The 22,927-nt window shown below is 37.1% G+C and overlaps 1 protein-coding gene across 1 annotated transcript in view; it reads right to left on the minus strand.

The window, feature by feature from the left end:
- Positions 1 to 10,022: 10,022 nt before the first annotated feature.
- The window catches only part of LOC120915824 (SH3 and multiple ankyrin repeat domains protein 1-like), a 117,679-nt gene continuing 104,774 nt past the window's right edge, over positions 10,023 to 22,927 (minus strand). The window contains exons 9-12 of the mRNA XM_040326624.1: positions 22,182 to 22,306; positions 20,867 to 20,975; positions 14,437 to 16,996; positions 10,023 to 10,670 (exon numbers count right to left, since the gene is read on the minus strand). Of these exons, the coding sequence (XP_040182558.1) occupies positions 10,100 to 10,670; positions 14,437 to 16,996; positions 20,867 to 20,975; positions 22,182 to 22,306 (3,365 nt within the window). The 3' untranslated portion in view covers positions 10,023 to 10,099. The remainder of the gene's footprint in view (positions 10,671 to 14,436; positions 16,997 to 20,866; positions 20,976 to 22,181; positions 22,307 to 22,927) is intronic.

Genomic DNA, 22,927 nt, shown 5'->3' on the forward strand with positions numbered 1-22,927 from the left:
AGCATATCACTGCTACAGTTGCCTTCTTCATAATGTAAATAAATTAAACAAGAAATCCAACAGAATGTATTAGAATCTTATGAATTTGGTATTGGGAAGACCTAGAAAATCCTGATAGTCTGACCAGATTAATGTAAATAATTTTATCAAAGATTTCTAGTATTCTAAAAACTTTTTTTTCTATGAGTTTGTAATGATTTGTGTACATGGGGCAGATATATTTGCTCATTACGCATGCAAGGTTCTGCTTCTTTTTTAGTATTAAAGCACTAAATAATAACTATGCTTCACTGCTCCTCTCTCTCAAACCACATCATTGGATCGGATTAGACTAAGCACATTAGATTTTCTTCTAGGCTAATCAATGGAACAAATCTCAGAAATCATTAAAGAAAGAGTAAACATATTTCTTTATATAAAGATGACTACTTAGGGGTGCATTTACAAATATTTATATAGAAGACAATGAAAAAAGGAAAATAAAAGCATGTAAAAAAATGAGAAAAACTAATTACTTTTAGGTTAATGTTAAAATAATAAATAAAATAAAACAGTTTACAGAATGGACTAATACTACAGTTTTATGCAAATCCTGAAAATGTTTTAAACAGCTAGGGGTCTATTTATAAATGTTTTCAGATAAAATTCTCACTACTTTCACCCAAAATTCATACATTTGGATTGCATTGGAAAAAAGGTTTGAATCCTGTAACACGTGTGAAAAAAAATGTGTAAATAGATCCCCTAATGTTAAAATTTGGATATTTTCCTAATCGGACAATGAGTGAAGCACTGGTCGGCAAACTGATGTAAGATTTACATACTTTGGTAAATAATTTCCTAACTATGAAGAGAAAGAAGGATGTGTGATTACATGGCACAATAAAAAATAATGCAACATCTTAATTTAGTGCATACCTATTTGCCTCCGTTATAAGTGGTATACACAAGAAGCTAACAAATATTAATTTATGTTAGCTAAGTATGTACCACTATAATAGTGCATAAAATAACTTTTAAATGTGTTATATATTTATTTTATTTGTTTCACTATGTCACACACTGTTCTTCAACTTCCACTACTTTATGTAATCCTCAGTGATTAAAATCTAACTTGGTTATAAAATTATATAACTTTGAGAGGAGAAAACATTTTTCATTTGAATGCCTTTTTTTAAATTTGCTATCATTTTATAGAAGTATATATAGTTTAAAAGAAAATATAAGCATTAAAGTAATTTAAGATAATTTACAGCATTCAAATAAATTTGTGTGTAGAGAACGTGGATGGTCCATTAAATATTCAAATTGCTTGCTAAAATTATACCCATAATTCATAACCACAAACACTTTAAATATAAACATCTTAAACATCTAAAAAGGAAAACAATTCCAAATGCATAAGGATTAAGTATGGTTGAAAAAAATAATAATTTAGGTATTTTAAATAGGTACATAAACAAGGACAATTAATAGTTAATCAGAGTTTCTTGTCTGTCTTCAGAAATGTATTAACCCAAATATATTTAGGTAAAAATTAGGTACTTTTTTATTTCAGTGGAAATTTCCTCTTTAGATTATAATACTTTGTTATAATTTTAAAAAAACTGACTAAATATATTTTGTGAGAACTTTTTTTTCTAAATAATATAATCATTCACATTGGTTCAAGTATACATTATTACATAATCCCTGGCAGATATTACATTGGCAACCTGTTAACATTAAAAATATTAATAACATGCACTAGTTAATTTTACATAGTTGTGTACATTATTGCAGTCATTTTAGAAAAAAAGTAAACATTTTAAGATGCTTCAAAATTCAGCAATTGAATGAGAAAGCAAAAATAGGGAAATATTTAACAATGCGTTTTTTAAAATAAGAGCTAAACTGTGTTTGTTCTAATGCATTTACTTGTAACTGGTGAAATCAGTGAGGCTGATTTACTCAAACTGTGCGACTATTCACTTCAGTTTTCGATCCAATGTGAAAACCTTATCATTTTTGAAACACAATCATGTGCAGATGAAGTAAAAAGGAATTTGCTATTCAAATGACTTAAACATTTAAGTGAGTGTTCACACAATTTATTGATTAAATATTATCAACTCCTTTAGTAAATCAGTCTCTGTTATTTTTCATTGTATCCAATCTGGTCAACTATCAATGTAAACATCAAAAAATCAAACGGTTTATTTCAGAAACCAAAAGAAATCAGGCTTTTCTTTTCGGATGTAAAATCATTTTCAACTGTAGTATTTACTTTATGTGTGTTTCTAATCTATAGCCAGATTAAGAGGAAACATTACCGCCTGTTTTCAGCAATAATAGGTTCACTGGGCTAAAACACAATGGCTCCCTTAATCCACTTCAAATAAACGAAACACATACAGCAGGATTTTAATCAACAAAACCTGAGTTATTTTTTAAAATTTTGTTAAAATGTTGATTTTGTCAGCCTATATAGCTACAGGAATATTTAAATTAAATTGGGCTAACATCACAATGACAAAATGTTTTATATGTAATTGGTTTTCATTTGCGCTATTTGCGCTATTTGCGGTAGTAAACTTCTTTGTGAAATATCTTAAAAAGCATTCAAAATTACATTTAAACTCAAGAAAACACATCTTTTAATAGATGAATACTGCATGTTGAAAGTTATTTTATAATTACAGGAAATTGTTTTAGCACGTAACTTATAATAATCTAATATATTAGATATTGCATTCGATTTTATACTTTGCTTTTTTACTTTAAAATGGTCAATTATTATTCTATTAAATATTTGATATGGTATATAATATAAATCTCTCGATTTAGGTTATTTTATAAACAGGTAACAAGTTCAGATAGGCGATATGTTTTAAGATAATGAAAAAATAAACTATTATATAATATACACTCTTTTTCTGTATAGTTTAATTTCAGTGCATGTTAGGTATACACATTAGTTCACATTATAGGTTTATTTTTAATTTAACCTCATTGCTTGCGTGAATTTTTTTAATATATATTTAATACAGCTAATTACCCATAAAATAAGTTTTGACTTATTTTCTGCCTTCAACTGGTATTACAACAGAAAAAAGGAAATAAAGAAACTACCTATTTATATATACATGAATACGAGATCCTATTATGTAAAATTATTTTTTTACTAATTTTTAAAAATGTACTTGATAAACAATAAATTAATTGCAATAAATTTTATGTTAAAGTACACAGGGAATCATTTTATCTAATTTTCTCCACTGGCAATTAACTACATTTAGAGAAAATTAAAAATTTAAAGTGAGAGGTCATAACATGAAAATTGTATCCAATAATGCACGCACAAAAAAGAAGGAGGGCTATTATCACTAGGGGGAATTAACATTAGGGTTGATTTACTAAAACTGAAGGGTGCAAAATCTGGTGCAGCTCTGCATAGTAACCAATCATCTTCCATTTTTTTTTGTCAAAGCTTAATAGAACAAGCTGAAGTTAAAAGCCGATTGGCTACCATGCACAGCTGCACCAGATGTTGCACTCTCCAGTTTTTATAAATCAACCCCATAGTGCACAATGTTACTACAGAGCTTATGCTTTACATTAGCTGAAAGATCTTCTGTTCACTAAAAATGTCTTAGGCTCCTTTCATACAGGTGCCTCTGCCAAGTGGAATCCGCTTGCTCAGTTTGGGATCTCTCCGCTGATCCCCACTTAGCAGGTGGAAGACATGTCCGTGTCTGCTCCGCTATGCACCCCCTGTCCATTTTCATCCGATCCAATCTGCCGGACGGAGGGGAATAGAACCACCATCCATCTGTTTTTGGTGAACAGGATAGCATCGAATTGCTGCGGGAGCCCGCACCATCCGCCACTCCATAGAAGAGACTGGAGGGTTCAATCAGGTCTGCCTGAAAAACTGACAGGTGACACTGATCAGACAGCCCATGTAAAAAGGGGCCCAAGACCCCATACACACTATACAACTTTTGTTGTCCGATTTTCTTTAGATTTACCAAAACCACGTAGTGCAGGGGCCTGCCTGATTGCATACAAATTGAAACTCTTGAGGTTTGACTTCATATTATATGTTTTTTTGTCAATTTTAAATAAAAATCTAAAGAAAATTGTATAGTGTGTATCCATCTTTAGGGTAGAGAAAAAAATCAAATGGTTTCATATGTCTCAGATTGAACTTGAACATAATTGTTCCTAGCTGGCATAAAACAATGTATGTGAGATCTAGGTTAAAAAATTGAAAGTCAACATCTGTTTTTGTAGAACATGAACCGATATACTAACACCTGATGATGTACAGTCTTTCCAATATATATTAAAATATTGCACTCAAATAATTTAACCAATCCTATTGACCAAGAGAAATGTATATTAACAGACTGTAATTCACTGCATTAACCAAAATAAAAAGCTTTGTGGGCTTTTGTAAATGTATAATTATAAATTAGATCTAATCTTACAATAGTGATTAAAAAAAAATAAGGTTGGGTTACTAAAGGAGAATTTTTACTTAGCTTAGTAAAAGCTGTATTTACCGGTACTTTAAAATACTTTTTAATTCTGCATCCATTTAAATTCCCATATGATTGGGTGTTCAGAGTAAACACAGGTTCACTTAGCTATGCAAAAATGCACTCCAAGCAGTGACCCCCTAAAGAACTACTTCCAAGCCTGATCTTATAGGTAAATACTGCATTAGAAGGAGAACCTCCATACCATAACATAAGGCAGAGATACTGCAGTTTAAAGCCTGCTTCAAAATGAAAAAAGATTTATTACAACTCTTCTTACCCCTTCTTCTTTAGTATGTTGCATTCTGAAAATTGCATTATGAAGATACAGGGATTAAGAATTTGACAGAATCTTCCTTCACACCTGACCTTGTTGGATAGGATTTAGATAGTAGGAAAGTGGATCCAAGTAGGGAACAATTAAGATAGCACAATATTTTATTTTGGACCTAACCTGCAAATACCAATTCAAGGTACAATATGAAAACCGTATCCACTGCCAATCAATATCTGACCAACATTGACTGAATACTAAAAAGCTGGTATTCAAAATTGTAAATTGGAGTATAACATCTGTGATCCACACATTTGTGACTATAATAAATGTCTATATCATTGAATTTAGCATAGTTGGCCAGATCTTGAACCTACTAAAAGGCTAGTTTATCAAACAGCAAAGTCCAGCTTAACAAACATAAGGATAATAAGTTTTGGCAACATTTGTGGTTTTCCTAGTAAGCCCACAAATTGGAAATTATGTAGATATAAATGGAAAATGTGATGTAGCAGCTACCATGTACTTGATTCCTACAATATGATTTGGTTAAAATGGCCATCTACATCTACTCGCAAGGAGGGCCAAGTAAATACCATTGAACGCAAATAACAAGCTCCACTTCAGTTTGTGTTTACTGTCCCTGGCCAAGGTAAATAAATACTATGTCTAATCTGTTCATTTTCTTATTCATTGCATCACAATGTTTGCAAATTACTTTTAAAATAACAATGAAATTACCCTCTGAACTAACAGCATTCATGCACCCATTTTGGCAGCTTTCATAATTGCAAAAATCAATATTAATATGTAACACAAAGAATGGCTCACATTCCTAACATACATTTTTTTAGATGTAATAAATGACCAATATATATATATAGGAAATTTAGCATATTGTTTTCCTTTGTTGGTTATTACAGTTGAGTAAGACACAAAAACTTTTTCTTTACGGTAACTCTTTTTTTGCTAAAGGCTGTTATCTACACAAGGTAATATTTACCAGAAAACAGAAATAATTACTTGTAATTTTTTATAAAAATTCAAAGCACAAGCTAGAAAATAAAAAATAAATTGATGCCCTCTATGATCTGGAAGACAGTCTTAAAGTTTATTTTGTTATGATATATTTTTCGGTAGCATCAATATCTTATTCTCTACTGGCAAATAGAGAAAAGATAAAAATAGAAAATGTTAAAATTCTGAGCCCTTAAGACAGGATAATGGGCTGTTGGAGGAATAAAAGAGCAGCGCTTCTTGAGAGCTACAAAGTGCCAATATGAATCATATCCCTGACATCTTGAATAACCAGAGGATTCGAAAATGTGAAACTTTCTTCCTTTTGTTTTCACTAGGGCAAAGCAGAGACCAGGGTGGAGGCAAATACGTCACACTACAAAAATCCTACAGGATGAAATGAAATAGCAATTTAAGATTTATTTCCTTACATCATCCAGGCCATTAAGTATGATTCTTAATGAGTATATAAAGAATATGTATGGCATATGATTTTGTTTTCCTAGGAATACCCATGATGCCATTAATTAAAAAAAATGGCCAATGCAAAGTGTATGTTATATTTATTTTAATGTGCACATCAAGCCAAAAATGTTTTACAAGTTTTGGATAGATCTTGAAAGAATTAAAGCTTCTTTCAAGTGTTTGATGCTATCCGAGGTTCTGTAAAAAGAGATTTAACTTCACTCCCTGTCATGCTGACAAGGAAACCAGAAAGGAAGTGAGGGAAAATTTGCAACAGTGTCACTTGCAATAATAAAAATATTTAAAGGGTTCCATCCTTTCCATGCTCTATTTAACCACTTAAGACCCGGACCATTATGCAGGTTAAGGACCTTGCCCCTTTTTGCGATTCCGCACAGCGTCGCTTTAACTGACAATTGCGCGATCGTGCAACGTGGCTCCCATACAAAATTGGCGTCCTTTTTTTCCCCACAAATAGAGCTTACTTTTGGTGGTATTTGATTACCTCTGCGGTTTTCATTTTTTGCGCTATAAACAAAAATAGAGCGTCGGTTTTGAAAAAAATTCAATATTTTTTACTTTTTACTATAATAAATATCCCCCAAAAAAATATATATATAAAAAAATGTTTTCCTCGGTTTAGGCCGATACGTATTCTTCTACTTATTTTTGTTAAAAAAAAATCACAATAAGCGTTTATTGATTGGTTTGCCCAAAAGTTATAGCGTTTACAAAATAGGGGATAGATTTATGGCATTTTTATTAATATTTTTTTTTTACTAGTAATGGCGGCGATCAGTGATTTTTTTCATGACTGCGACATTATGGTGGACACATCGGACACTTGACACATTTTTGGGACCATTGTAATTTTCACAGCGAAAAGTGCTATAAAAATGCACCAATTACTGTGAAAATTACAGTGGTAGTGAAGGGGTTAACCACTAGGTGGCGCTAAGGGGTTAAGTGTGCCCTAAGGAAGTGATTCTTACTGTAGGGGGGCGTGGCTGTAGGTGTGACATCACTGATCATCGTTCCCTATATCAGGGAACAGACGATCAGTGTTACTGCCACACAGAAGAACGGGGAAGGTGTGTTTACACACACCTGTCCCAGTTCTTCAGCTCCTGTGACCGATTGCGGGACACCGGCCGCGATCGGGTCCCGCGGGTGCGGTCACAGAGCATTCGGAGTACGGAGCGCGGCTGGGCTCTAAAAGGCAACGTACAGGTGCCCAGCCGTGCCATTCTGCCGACGTATATGTGCAGGAGGCGGTCCTTAAGTGGTTAAGCAAAGCATTTTCATTGTTGTCTGTGTTGCTGTTGGAGGGTACCTTTTACTTCCTGACTGGTAAAAGCAGGACAGAGAATTTGGGTAAATTTCTCTAACTGAGCATCGAATAGCAGTATAAACCTGACAAAGGTTCTAACCTTTTCCCACTCTATACAAAACTAAGAAAAAAAGGTTTTGGCTAAACATACACTTACAATTTTTTGCTGAGATTTTTAAAATCTAGAATATAATACATTGGCGGATCTCACTTCATAGAAATAGACAAAATGGTTTGGTAGTTTGTTGTTGGTGGTCAAGACCGTAGCATTATTTGGCACACAAATGACTTCGGTAACAAATCTAATAGGGAAGGTTACTATGTACTGTTTGTTGTTCATGATGATGCAGCTTCATCGATTTGCCAAGTCTTAAGAGAAATTAACTCGAAAACCAGTAGACTTTAGTGCCATATGATACATACAGCAAGAAAAAGTAAAAATTTCAGGGAGGCCATATGCCACAATTTGAAAACACTCTTTGGCATCTGGAGACAATTATGCACACCCTACCCTCAATCTTCTACTTGGTTTCTAACTTACAGATAATTTGATCTAATAGTTACTCTCAAACATTTCTACTTGATCAAACAAAATTTATAAGCCATATACTATAGTAGATGAGGAACCAAAACCAATGCACCCACACTACATATGCTTTACCTAATAAAACAGTAAACTTTTGTTTTGTCCAGGAAGTAGAGTTCCTGTTAAAGTGACGTTTTACAAAATAGATGTCAGAATAATTATATGGTGCTCTAGAGAAATTCAGCTCAGCTGTATTGTCTCCTGTAAGTCACACACCTATACATAACCAATAAATAATAAGTAAATATAAAATAAGGCTATAAATCTCAGATATCCATTGATTATCTCAAGTATTTTGTTACGCTGCAAAATTTCTCATAGCTAGTATGAGAACAACTAGATATAAAGCCTGACCACAATGAGTCTATCCACAGTCTTAAAAATAAATGAATAAATAAACAAAAATAGACAAAGTTAACTAAGACAGTGTTGTGTCTGAGTTTAAAGAAACCAGGGTCTCAGTCACAACAGCACAGTGGTCCTTCGGCTTTGGCTAAAGAGCAAGAGAGAGCGCAGTGCCTACTACAAGCATAGAATTAACTATTGGAAACTAAGTGAAACAGGAGCAAATTTGACCATCTCCAACTTATTTTCAAGCAGTATTGTTCCTTTAAGCTTTTTATCAAAATGTGCTTCTTGATTGTTGGCTGACAACCAGGGGAGCTTTAACAATTAAAGTGTAGTTATCACTGCACACAGCAAAACATATGTGTGAAAATAAACCCAGTGGAAACTAGTCACATGACCAGGTTAGGGATTATCGTGACAAACAAGCCCTTTCATGACCATTAGTCTAGCTCCCGCAACAATATTCTTTGCTGTGTGCTTGAAAAATACACTATTCCCAGATGATCAAAAACACCTAAACTCAATGTTCAGTAGTCTAGTTAGTAAAAGGTCATCTATGCAAACCCATTCTTTTACCAAGAAAAAAATAAAACACCCAGTCCTGATTAAAAAAAAAATACTTTGACCACGACTGCCTACAAGAGATAATATTCCACCCCAATATCCAGCAAATATATACTTTCAGTTTCAGCTAAAACGAAAAGTTGATCTCCATCGTAATTTGTCTGAATTCTGTAAACAATACATAAGTTTCAAAAATGCTAATGCTTCCAAAAACAGTACAAAGAAGAGGTCACCCAGAATTTATAGGTTGTCAAGAGATCATTAGCCCTGTTAAGCAGTTTAACACCATCTAAAGATCATTGGGTGCCCACTTCATTTACAGTTTAAGAAGAATAATGCCCCCGACTTTCATACCAGATGGCAAGAATTAGATGACATTTTCATTTAAATTAAGTTGGGTTGGCATCTAATTTTTTTGAATTATAATTTGGCAAACATTTTGTTTTCAAACATTTTCTGACAGTCCACATACAGCGTTTCCACATTAGGGAAGACTGCTTATGCCTCTGTGGATTTTTCTCCTCCCCTCATTTAATAGTAACAATTGAGATTTCCATTCAGCCAACATGTTTCACTTTCTGCCTACCAGACTACATTCTGTGTTGACAGTTAGGATGTAGGAAACAGATAAAGTGGGGCACAGTGAATATAGAACACTGCAGTGCTAGTGTGATCTCCTTAATCATTGGTGCCTCCAGCTACTGAGCATACATCATGGCTCAAGATAAAGCCTTCATTGCCCCCACATAGTAAAATAAGCAGCTGGTGAATTAATCATTTCATGAAAATTCTGTGCATTTTGTTACATATATATTTATATATATATGTATGTATATAATCTATATAGTTTATAAGATTTCTTTTTGTTTTGCTATTCATTTGGATTCAAAGTACATTCAGATCCTCCACTCTAGGGACCTTGTACCAAATCTTTATAGGTTTGTAGGGATGAATGCCGAGATGTTAAAACTATGGAACCCAATGACTTTAAATCACCTCTCCAAAAAGAATTTCAGAGCTCGGTCAATGTTCATTCGATGGCCGACTCTGGTAACTCCCAGATCAATGTAATCCTCCTTGGTCAGTGATGGTAAGTGGCTCCCATCAATCTCATTGTCTAGAAAATGTTCTCGGTGCTCACCAAGATTTAAATACTCCAACCAATCAGCCACATCATACTTTGTCCAGAAATGGATGGGCTTAGATGCAAATGATTTTTCTGTCGGGGGTAGAATGAAATGTGTTGGGGATAGGGACCTACTGCCCGTCTGGAAGCCAGGGAAGTTATCTCCTCCAGCTGTGGGGGAGCCCCTCAGGTCAAAGACCCCCGTGTAAACAGGGGCAGAAGGCAAGATGGGTAAAGAAGAGGGACGTGGTGTAGGGCTTATCTTGTGCTCCGTTGGCAAGGCTGATGGACTTGGTGCTCTTCTCAGGGTTGGTCGAATGTCAAAATCCACACTCTTGGGATGTTTTGGAGTAGGCTGTGGGGATTTAGGCCAGTTGTGAAATAGACTGCTCACAGGTTTAGAAGAGATTAAAGAAGCAGAAGAATCATCCACTATCCTATAATAAAGTAAAATAAAGCAGTTTACAAGATGATAGTAATCTACATTCATACAGTAAAAGAAGAAGCAGCAAACTGATGAGCCCTCTCTCTATTTTATATTTGGTATTTATATAATGCCGACAATTTATGCAGAACTTTACATACAGTATATATTGTAGATTCACATCAGTACCTGCCCTCAAGTAGCTTACAGTCTAAGGTCCCCAACTCACATTTATACATACACATACTATGAGTCAAAGTCAAGACAAGGCAGAGGAGGTATCAACACAAAGCTCACCGACCACACCAGCTCCCCACACTACCAGAGCCCTTGCTAACAGAGCAAGTGTTCGTATGGGGACGCATGTGACTTCTTCACCAGGCCAAGCACTGTCATGTAAATGATACTATGATGCCATCTGCCTGTCTAGGCCCTGAAACTGAAGACAGACAAGGATGCAGCAGCAGAGGAAGGGGATAACGAGGGAGTGTAATTGGGTAAGTATACTTGATTGGGGGAGGGGGTGGTGGGCTAGTTAAAAGCACTGTAGGGTTAATTTACTAAAGGCAAATAGGCTGTTCACTTTGCAAGGGAATTAGCCCTAAAGCTTAATGAATGAGGTGAAGCATTGCTGACTTCCATCATCCAATTATGTGTAAGCAAAAAAGCTGTTTTTTATTTTCCTTGCGCGTGATTGGGGATTCTGCACAACATTCACTAAGCCTATCTGCCTTTAGTAAATTAACCCCAATGTCCATTGCAGTTAAGTAGAACAATATCACCTACATGGATGTGCTGTCAGGCTGAGAGCAGAATTACTTCTGGTAAACTAGATAGTTTACATATACGTATTTAAATAACAGATTTCTACCTCTAGCTTAAAATCAGCAGCTGAATCAATACATCCTAATTATTTATAGGTATTCAGTGTTGCGAATTGTCAAAAAATCCTCCCCATCAAAGGACTGCAAATCAATAGCTTTGTGTCAAGTCTCCCGCTGCTATGCAGGCCTGCAGAATCTCTTGACATAAGACCAGGTGTTGCTATCATTAGAACAGATACAACTATCTGTCACTGTGACTCATCCTTCAACTGATCTTCCTGCTTTTCTTTTACAGAGGCTGAGATCCAGAGCTGAAAACTTAAACATTTAAATGCATAGAATGCAATACAACCCTAAAAATAATGTTTTCTTAACCACTTCATTACTGGGCACTTAAACCCCCTTCGTGCCCAGACCAATTTTCAGCTTTCAGGTCTGACGCATTTTGAATGACAATTGCGCGGTCATACAACACTGTACCCAAATTATATTTTTATCATTTTTTTTCCCACAAATAGAGCTTTCTTTTGGTGGTATTTGATCATCTCTGCGATTTTTATTTTTTGCGCTATAAACAAAGAAAGACAGAAAATTTTGGAAAAAAAACACAATATTTTTTACTTTTTGTTATAATAATATCCCATTTTTTTTTTAAAAAAAGTTACAATTTCCCTCGGTTTAGACCGATACGTATTCTTCTACATATTTTTGTTAAAAAAAAAATCGCAATAAGCGTATATTGATTGGTTTGCGCAAAAGTTATAGCGCCTACAAAATAGGGATAGATTTATGATTTTTTTTTTGATTTTTTTTTACTAGTAATGGCGGCGATCTGCGGTTTTTTTTTTTGTTAGGCCTGCGATATTGCGGCAGACGTATCGGACACTTTTGACACAATTTTGGGACCATTCACATTTATACAGCGATCAGTGCTATAAAAATGCACTAATTACTGTATAAATGTGTCTGGCAGGGAAGGAGTTAACACCAGGGGGTGAGGAAGGGGTTAAATGTATTCCCTGGGTGTGTTCTAACTTTGTGTGGAGGGGGACTGACTGGGGGAGGTGACCGATGCTGTGTCCCTATGTACAAGGGACACAGCATTGGTCTCCTCTCTCCCTGACAGGACGTGGAGCTCTGTGTTTACACACAGAGCTCCACGTCCCTGCTGTCACCGCCGATCGCGGGTACATGGCGGACATCGCAGCAAGCACGCGCATCGGCTTCCCAGTGATGTGCGGGGCACAGTGTTTCCCCGCTGCGTGCCCCCAGCGGCGCGCACAGGTTATGTAAACAACAGGACGTCCACCCGGCACTTGAGAGCCGCGCTGTGGACGTCCTTCATCTACAGCGCGGATCTCAAGTGGTTAAAGTAAACCTTTGTTTTGCTCATGAAAGACAAAGCATCTTAACACTAGCTCCACAATGCAAAATGTTTTCCTTTATTACCCCCCTTTACACTCGACCACCACAAGTGAAAAGAGTTAAAGGGTTAGTTCACCTTTTTAGAAAAAAGTTGAACACTCTTCACCCTAACCTCAAAACCAGATGTTCCCACCACCTCCCCAGCAGAGCAGAGAGCCAGTGACCGACAGTCATCCCCTCTCTGCTCAGAGCAGACTGAGCAATCAAACGGGGGTCAGATGTAGCATCCTAACCATGATGCAGCATGGAGGTGAGTATGCATGATTGATTTTTTTTTTTTTAAATCCCACATTTGTCATTTACTTTTGATCAGCGTCTGCAGCCAATGACTCCTGCGCTGATCTGTATATTCTGACAGCGTCTGAGATTCCCCATCCACCTTGAATGAGTGGATGGGGGAAATTGGTTTAGTTTATTTTGTTTAGCCCATTTGCTGAATTAAAAAAAATGAACCATGCATGGCCAGCCTAACACTAGATTTTTTTTCTTTCTGTTACATGCAAAGAAAATATTGCCCAAAGAAGATCTTGCTTCCGCCCACCCCCAAAAATACTGTTTGTACTATATAGTTAGCTTAAGTAATGGCAAAGTTATTGCCGAATCAATAAACCCATAGCTAAAATGCAAACCGCTGTAGCTGTTAAGAACAATAGGATCTGTGTGGCTACTAATGATGTGAAACATGCACTCCAAAAAATAATAATAATATGATTTGTTAATGCTGACATGTTCTATGTCCTTTCATATAATGTGATATTAAATGATCGATCCCCTTTAGAACACAGAACCAAGTGAGATGTGTACTCTTGTATAACTCATCTTTGTAAAAAAAACTTTTCATGTACCAGACTCAATTTTATTGTACAAGGGACAACTTATAGAATTACATTTAGACAACATCTGCAGTAACACTAGTTGTTTAAAACTAACACTAGTCAACGCAAAAAAAAAAGGCTGTTCAATTTGCTAGGAAAAATATTGAAAACAAATTTTGCAAAAGAATACTAAATCATATGCAAAAAAAAAAAAACTGTATTTTTGCTTGTACATGATTGGAAGATGGATGCCAGCAAAGCTTCACCTCATTCACTAAGCTAAGAGAAACTTCCCGTGCAGTGAACAGCTAATTTGTCTTTAGTAAAATTAACCCCTATGAATCAGCCAACAAATTCGAAACAATGTTCTCCGTCTGTGGCTGATGTCTTTTTTCAATATGTTAAGAGAAATAAAGTAACTGCAATGAGATATGAAGAGTTTTTTTCTAATGACCAATCAACAAGCATCTATAGTCAATGAAATTAAAAAATGATGGAAGAGCAATAGTGTAAAAGTCACATCAAGTGTTACTTTAAGATAAACACCAATAATGAAATAAAACTATGCAGTGAAAAAATACTGTATTTTAAAGAGGTAACCTAAAAGTCACATTACAGTATTCTTCAAGCTAATGAGTTCAGTTTCACTGAATACATATGTTACATACTGTACCTAAAAAGCTGATGCATGTTTTTACATAAAAACCTTACATACCTATGTCTCTGTATCGAGGTTGGTCTCTCTGGTGTAAATGATACTGCGGATTCTGGTGGCCTTGACCAAGAAACTCCACTTATATGCTGAAGCTTGGAACTTAACTCTGTGATCATATTTGCTTTTACTGTAGAGACTGGAGAAGTTTTTTCCTGGGAGTAATCTTCCCAAGGCAGAGTGGGAGATTTCCGCTGAGAATCCTTGGCTGCCTCTGCAGGAGCACAGAGTGAAGGCCCTTTAGATGGTGTTAGAGTAAAGACATTGTCTGTGCATGGTGCAACTGAAATAGTAGTACTTGTGGCAGTGATGGGATCTCTGAGTAATCCAGGTGTTCTGCTTGGGAAAGTTCGGGACCGTATTTTATTTTGGAGAACAGCTTTTTCAGGCTGGGCAAATGCTTGCCCATCTAGATAAGTGATATAAGTGTCTAGAAGTTCTGTTCCTTCTGCTGAAAGCCCAGACATGCTTGACAAAGTAGAAACACTACTAATATTTTCCAAATGGTGGTCACTGCTACTTCGACTATCAATTTCCTCTATACCAGAATCAGTCACAGTATCTATGGTGTCTGAAGCTGGTATTTGGATCGATGACACAACAGATGAGAAATTGACATGAGGTTCTTTGAGTTCTGGTGTTGTCTGAGTTAAATTGGCTACTTCACTGTCATAAGATGTGATACTTGACGTTGTAGAATCAAGAGCAGGATTGTTACCGGAATCAGGTGGAGGCGGGGGTACAGGAGGAGGTAACGCTGATGCCCCACCTGATGCACCTGGTGGGGAATCAGGCTTGTCAAAACTATTTGAAAATTCTAATGGTGGAGGGAGCGGTTCTGTAAATAGAAATTCATCATCAACATCAATAGATGGTGCTGGGGGAGGCAAAACTAATAATGGGAGCCCGTTCTCTTTGGAGTTTGTCTCATGTGGCCCCACATTTGTGCTAGGTAAGGGAGCATGGTTGATGGTTGTGCCGACTAATGGCCTTGCATTTCTTGATTCCTTACTCATCGACATCCTATTATTTTCTTGTTCATCCTTGTGAGTGGAGTTATCCATAAAGCGAACATGTAATTCTGTCTTTTCTTGGCCTTCTGTCCTCTTCTCCCAAGCTTTACCATGTTCAACTCCTTGGAGTAACAAGAGTGCTGGGGACCGGTGACCAGAACTCTCATCTGATTTTCTCTCTCCAGCCTGGGACATCATAGAAGGCTTGTAATCCATCTCTTTTCTTTTAACTGGGCCAGAATCCCAGAGTCGATGGGGTGAGCTGCTTCGAGATTCTATTGGTGACTTTTGCTCAGCAAACCGTGGAGATGAGGGGCGTGACTTTCTTTCTTCTATTTCATTCTTCGTATGCTGTTGTGACTCTTTTAAAGCTCTTTCTCTTGCTGCCAAAGCAAGGCCTAGAGGGGAACTGGGATCTAGTATTTTCCCAGTCAAAGGATGTATAAGGGGAATGGATCCTCCAACTGGGTTAATATTGGACATTGTCATTGAACTGGAACATGACTGTAGCTGTGGTAAATAAGTGGAACACACAGTGCTAAATGCGCTAGTGGTACTGGGTCCATATACCTTTCCAGATTTGGGCTGGTAGGAGTATCCAGTAGAAATGTCCCTATTTACAGGGGCCACATAATTGGTGGGAACATTCAAGTGCATGTATGGTTCGCTAGAAAACATACCCTCGTCAATAGATTTGGAATGCTTCAATCTTGGAGCAGGGATAGGCTCTGTATCTTCATCAGTAGACAGAAAGAGAGCAGACTTTCGACGGGCTTCATTAAACCACTCACGGTCCCGCCGTGCTGCACCGACAATAGCTGCTCCAAACTGGCTTGTGAAGTCAATGTTATCTCTCAGTTGCAAAGAAGGGATAGGATCTGGCTGGGTTTCAGCTTCCATGCTACTCCCTTGGCTGCTTCTTCCACTACTACTGGTTGATGGGGCCTTTATAATAATTGTAGGAATGGCAATGGAACTTTTTTCATGGGATTTGGTGGCCTGTTGTTGCTGGTGATGTGATTGGTATTGCTGCTGCTGCTGCTGTTGCAAGTGCTGCTGCTGTTCATTTTCCACCTTTACCTGTTTCACTAGCTGACCTTTTCGACGCACTGCTTTGGGTGGGACATACATTGCCGTGCTGGCTGCTCTAGCAGGTAGATTGAAATAACGCATCTCCTGAGCCTGGGACCTCCAATTTCTCATGTTAGGTGTCCCCATTCGAATCTGGTCATCTGCTCCTTGTTCAGAATCTTGATGGTATAGTTGCTGCAGTTTCTCCCGTCGCTGAGATGCTTCCATCATTTGCTGGTCAAATATACTTGACTCCTGACGCATGGTAGGGGAGAAAATTTTAGAATCTCCACTGTGATTGAAGTTAGATCTCATAACTGGGCTAACCCTGGGTGAAGATGAAGGGGCAGTGTTGTATGGTGGATCTGGAGGAGAAGTAGTTGGAGGAGGAGGGATATCTTCTGAACTGGGAACAGAAAGACTGCGGTTGAACTTTATCGGGGGTGCAGACAAGAATGGCTTTTCATCATCTCCAGCACCTACAAGATATGTGACAGTGTGAGAATGAGAGATTCACAGATTGCTATACATCAGAAGAACATGTTAAAAGATAATGTGAGATATTGATAATGTGAAAGTTTTACATTGTATAAACTTCTGTGAATTCCTGGGACCATAATTTTTTTTTCAAATACTTACAAGATGGGACAAGTTTTCTTTGCACTTGACTAATACTTTTTCCTTGTTTTAGATTGCACTATATTGGAGTCCTGTGGAGGCAAGGAGGCTTGCGTGTATCAGGAAAGCTAAAATCTATGCTGCCTGAAGTTTTACCTGTTATTAGGGCCACCCATGACAGACAGACTTTACTCAGGTTGCTAGATAAAAATCCACCACATACCGTATATTGGAAAACCTACCACATAATGTATACTGGGCAGGTAGCAATACAGGACAAGGTTGATGATGGATAATCACAGAGGTGATAATGGCAAATACATCAATAAACAAAAAAAAATTATGTTTAGGTAATGCCAAAAGACGGCCCTTAGGCTAGAAGACATTATACATATTACTGGGGGTTTTTCAAACTACAGCAGGTGTGGAAGACACAAAGAGTCTAAATTGTCTTTGCTGTCTGGCCCATGATGTTGCCAATGCAAGAAAAGAAAATCCAAATTTGTAAAAACAGGATCATCATTGGAATGTTGGAAGTGTGAATCAAGGTAAACTTGGACACAGTGAAGAGGGACATGTATCATTTAAACACAAAGTCTTATGCCGCGTACACACGACCATTTTTCGGGTTGTAAATTTTTTTTTAATGTCTTTAAAAACTATCGTGTGTGGGCTCCAGAGCATTTTTTACGACGTAAAAAAATGGCCATTAAAAATTTAGAACATGCTCTCATTTTTCACATTGTTTTTAACGTCGTAAAAAATGGTCGTGTGTGGGCTTTAACGTGCATGCTAAGAAGCAAGTTATGAGATGGGAGCACTCATTCTGGTAAAACTAGCGTTCGTAATGGAGATAGCACATTCATCACGCTGTAACAGACTGAAAAGCGCAAATCGTCTTTTAATAACACAAAATCAGCAAAAGCAGACCCAAGGGTGGCGCCATCCGCTTTATAGTGTCGTTGTACGTGTTGTACGTCACCGCGCTTTGCTATAACATATTTTTTCACGATCGTATGTAGGCAAGGCCGGTTTAACAATAATCGGGTTGAAAAAAACTTAGTTTTTTCTAGACTATTAAAAATGGCAGTTTTTACCTCCCGAAAAACGGTCATGTGTACGCGGCATAAGGGATCAGTGGACTCAAATTGATAGGCTTAGACTGATGCAGATGAAGTTGAACAGTTTTAAAAACAAATCCAGGCTGGGATTGACCTGCAAGCAAGACATATTGCTCATAATTGGCAACTGGAATGCTAAGGTAATAAATTAAAAGGAAGAAAATAGTCAGATGTGGTTGTAGAAACAAAGCAGGAGAAAGGCTAATAAGCTTCTGTGACTAAGATGACCTCTTCATTACTAATGCATTTGTCAGACAACCTAACACCTGGACATAACCAAACAAACTTGATCAAAATTTAATAAAACTACTACAGTCTGTGCCAAACAAAGGAAGAGCATGTTAATAGCAGAGACATGACCTGGAACAGATTGTAAAACAGACCACAAACTTTTAAAATGTGAACGCAAATTTGGAAAAAGAAAAAACAACGAAACTATCAGCTATTGCCTGGATAACATACCTACGATCTTTAAAATAAATATCAGAAAATAAAATTGGATGTTAGACATAATTGACGGAACCAGATAAACTGTGAATTAAAAAAATGTTGAGGTTGAAACTAGAAAAAATGTGGACAAATTAAAAATAAATTAAAGTGGATGACAAAAGATAGCAGTAAAATTGTAGAAAGAGAAAACTAAAATCAAGAAAGACAAAAATCTTGAATAGTACTATAACTGAGAAAGGTAAATCCAGGGACCTGCCAGAATGACCAATATTTCAATAACATTTGTGAAAACATCGAGGACAGAAACAATTTTTGAAAAACAAGGATCACTTTCTAGAAGATTAGTGCAAAAATAAATTAACACTGAGTATGCATGCACTAAGCTGCCTGTGGAGAAATAATCACTGATAAAATAGAGATCAAGCAAATATGAAAATAATAAAGACTAATAATAAAAACACCTTTAAAGGAAAGACATTAAAGGGGTTGTAAAGGTAATTTTTCCCCCCCTAAATAGCTTCCTTTACCTTAGTGCAGTCCTCCTTCACTTACCTCATCCTTCGATTTTGCTTTTAAATGTCCTTATTTCTTCTGAGAAATCCTGACTTCCTGTTCTTCTGTCTGTACACACCGTAATGCAAGGCTTTCTCTCTGGTGTGGAGAAAGCCTCTTGAGGGGGCGAGCAGGAGTGTCAGGACGCTCACTAACACACAGCTCCTTTCTCTATCTGCAAAGTAGAGAGTGTCCTGACATTCCTGCTCGCCCCCTCCACACCAGGGAGAAAGCCTTGCATTACGGTGTTGTAATAGAATACAACAGGAAATAATCTAATTTAGTTCTGGTGGTGGATAAAAACAGCCTCTACAACCTTGGATCAATTGTTAACAAAGGGTCCAGTAGTAATGAAATGTGACACAGACTGATCTTTGGGGGAACAATGATAGAATACCTAGTAAAGAACTTAAAAATGCTAATGAGAACATAGTTGAGAATTGTCCAGGCTATGGTATTTTCTATTACACTCAATGAATGTGTAAGCTTGACAAATAAGAGAGATGGGAAAGCATTATTGCCTTTGAACTTTGGGGAAGAATTCTTAGAATAAATTCGAGAGCAAGGAAAAGAAACAAACAGATCCTTCAAGAAATTAAGCCCAACCATTCACTAGAAGCTCAGAGAAGAGTCAACTCACTAGAAAATAAAATTATGCTTGGAAACTGTAAGAAAAGGGCCACCAGCAATTAGATGGCTGGACACAATAACAAAAACAATGCCATTGTGGAGTTTTAATATCCAAAGAAAAGACCAATAAGTACTGGAGAAAACACATTCAATGAGGTTGCCATTGACTTGACGGCACTCAACAGTGGCATATAGTATGCTTGTGTTTTGTAAATTTATATTGGAGGCATACTTGGCATTTCACAAATAACATGGCATCTTAATAATTTAAAGCGCAAGTCCCACCAAAGGTGTTTCTATATTTAGATAGAGCATATAAGGTTTTATGCTGTTCCCCATCAGTGAAATTTTCTCTGGACTTCTTGTGCCACCAACACCATTTTACATACAAACACATGGGTTACCTAATATTAAAGGGAATTCTCCCCACCAATAACAACAGACAAAAACATTATCAGAGAGGCAGAGGGTCTAACCCTTCTCCACTCTACTGCTTTTACACTGTTTTTCCCTCAGCTAAAGAATTTTTTTTCTTTCTTCCTGTGCCAGAGACAGGGAGACCGAAAGTGAGGGGAGAGCTCCTCAACAATTCTGTTCAAAGACAAATTAAAGCATTTTGGCTGGAATTAGAACTTAAGGTCAATGATAAAGGAACAGAAGTCTCAATAGTTTTAATCACAGTTCAAATGTATTTGACTAGGGAAGTAATAAGACCATCTGCTAGGTCATTCACCCCACATATATCCACCAAGCTCACTATGCATGCATTAATATGGGGAGCATCCAACACAAAGTGTACAACAATTAGAGCGAGGAGCATAATTCAGTAAACATGGATGACCAGCAAAGTGGTCACTTGTCTTGAGTTAAAATCAGACTCTTTAAGTTGCCATTGTATTCAAGAACACTTCCCCACTTTATCCAAAACTAAAAAAAAATGTTTGGTTCAATAAACACGTTTTGCTAGACTGTACTCACCAATAGATTTCTGTCGTAGCATCAATGCCTGGGAAGGCGAAGAGGACAAATAGGATGGACCCTCAAAGACAGACTGCGCACTTGGGACTCTATGCTGACCATAACTTGGCTATGAAAACACATAAATGAACATATTATATATCAAATAAGACAGTACACATGGACTGGTGTTTTTTTTTTTCAAATTCCAGTTACAGACTGATTTCTAGTTTACATAACCTTTTTTGAAGACAGTACAAAAACTGCAGAACATAGGTCCACAATGTTTCATAGCAGCTACTGCATGGTTATTTCCCCAGAAAATACAGTAGATTACACATCTGTTTTGAGACCTGTAGAGGTCTCCTGTAATGGCAGAAATCACTTTATACTGTAGATAAGTAGGTTCTTCTCTTGGCCAACCTATTATCTTTTGTCCCTCAATTAATTTCATTCAGAAACAGTCAAGATGTCCAAAAGCAATCCAACTGAGGGGTGGGCAACAGCCACTAAAAGGCCCATAAGAAGGGACTAGAAACTGTCTGCAACTCAGAACTACAGTGCCCTGAACAAGTATTCATAGCCCCTGAAATGTTTTCACATTTTGTGGCACATAATTGTGAAGTGGAAAGAAAATGATAAATGGTTTTCAAAAATGTTTTACAAATTAGTATGTGAAAAGAGTGGCGTGTATTTGTATGCAAGTCTTTTTGGGGATGTCTCTACAGCTTTGCACATCTAGAGAGTGACATTTTTGCCCATTCTTCTTTGCAAAATAGCTCAAGCTCTGTCAGGTTGGATGGAGAGTGTCTGTGAACAGCAATTTTCAAGTCTTGCCACAGATTCTCAATTAGATCTAGGTCTGGACTTTGACGGGCCATGAATATTTATTTTATTTATTTCAGGTACTTATATAGCGCTGTCAATTTACACAGCCCTTTACATATACATTGTACATTCACATCAGTCCCTACCCTCAAGGAGCTTACAACCTAAGGTCACTAACACACATTCATACATATACTAGGGCCAATTTAGACAGGATCCGATTAACCTACCAGCATGTCTTTAGAGTATGCTTGGATCTTTTATAAGGACTTGAGCAGTGGATGTTATTAGAATGATGATGCGATGCAATAAAGGAGCCATGTTAGGGCTTGATAAAGACTGTCATATCCCAACGGCACTATAAACTGTATCAACTTCAGGAACTGAGCTGTAACAGTTAAAGCATGCATACGAGATGTTCAATTCAGTTAAAATCCTGCTTAGAATGATGCATTGTGTAAAAGAAGTTAGAAAATGCAAACTTAAATGTAGTTCAGCAGTTTTGTACCTCAGAGGAGAAAAAACCCTTCCCCGCACTTCGTGACGTTCCAAGTGATGCCAGTGTACCTGGGCTCGAACTCTCATTCACACTGATGGTTTGTTGGGCTGCTGCCAGAATCTCATCCAGCTTGTCTGCATGGGAAGGAAAGGGATATTAGTGACAGCCATGTGACCAGAGGTAAAGGAGCACATCAAAATGGCATCTTAGAGCACATGGTGCTGAGCAAATGCATGTGTTTATTCCTCCGTACTGTGATGAAGAGGATAAACAAATGTTAGTTCTAAAAATCTGAGCAAAGCATAGTTTATTATTTCCCTTGCATGCCCACCATGTGAGGTTTCCATTGCTAAACACCCTCATGTGTAGGGTGGCACTGGATGATCGAATGGATTTTGATGGGTGGTTTGAACCCAAGGCAGAGGAGTTCAAAAGGTAGTGGCCTGTAGGGCCCACTGTTCAGTCCTAGGCTGCTCAACTTTTGGGGGAATCAAAGTATTAGTTCATCAGCTATATACCAACTGTGTGTAGTTGATGAGCAATAAAAAGTGCAACAGTATTATGGATCCGATTTCTAGGAAATTAAAACAAAACAAATACAGTTAACACATTTCAGGAGATCAGGGCACCCCTTTCTATAGGGTGCTGGGGAATGGAAGAAGCTGGAAACCATTTGTGCCCTGGAGCTGACTCATGGGTTAATTGAGGCTGAAACTATGGCGAGTAGCCATGTTGTGTCAAACTGTGCCTCCATT

This window comes from Rana temporaria, chromosome 10 (assembly GCF_905171775.1).
Source record: "Rana temporaria chromosome 10, aRanTem1.1, whole genome shotgun sequence".
Lineage (NCBI taxonomy): Eukaryota > Metazoa > Chordata > Amphibia > Anura > Ranidae > Rana > Rana temporaria.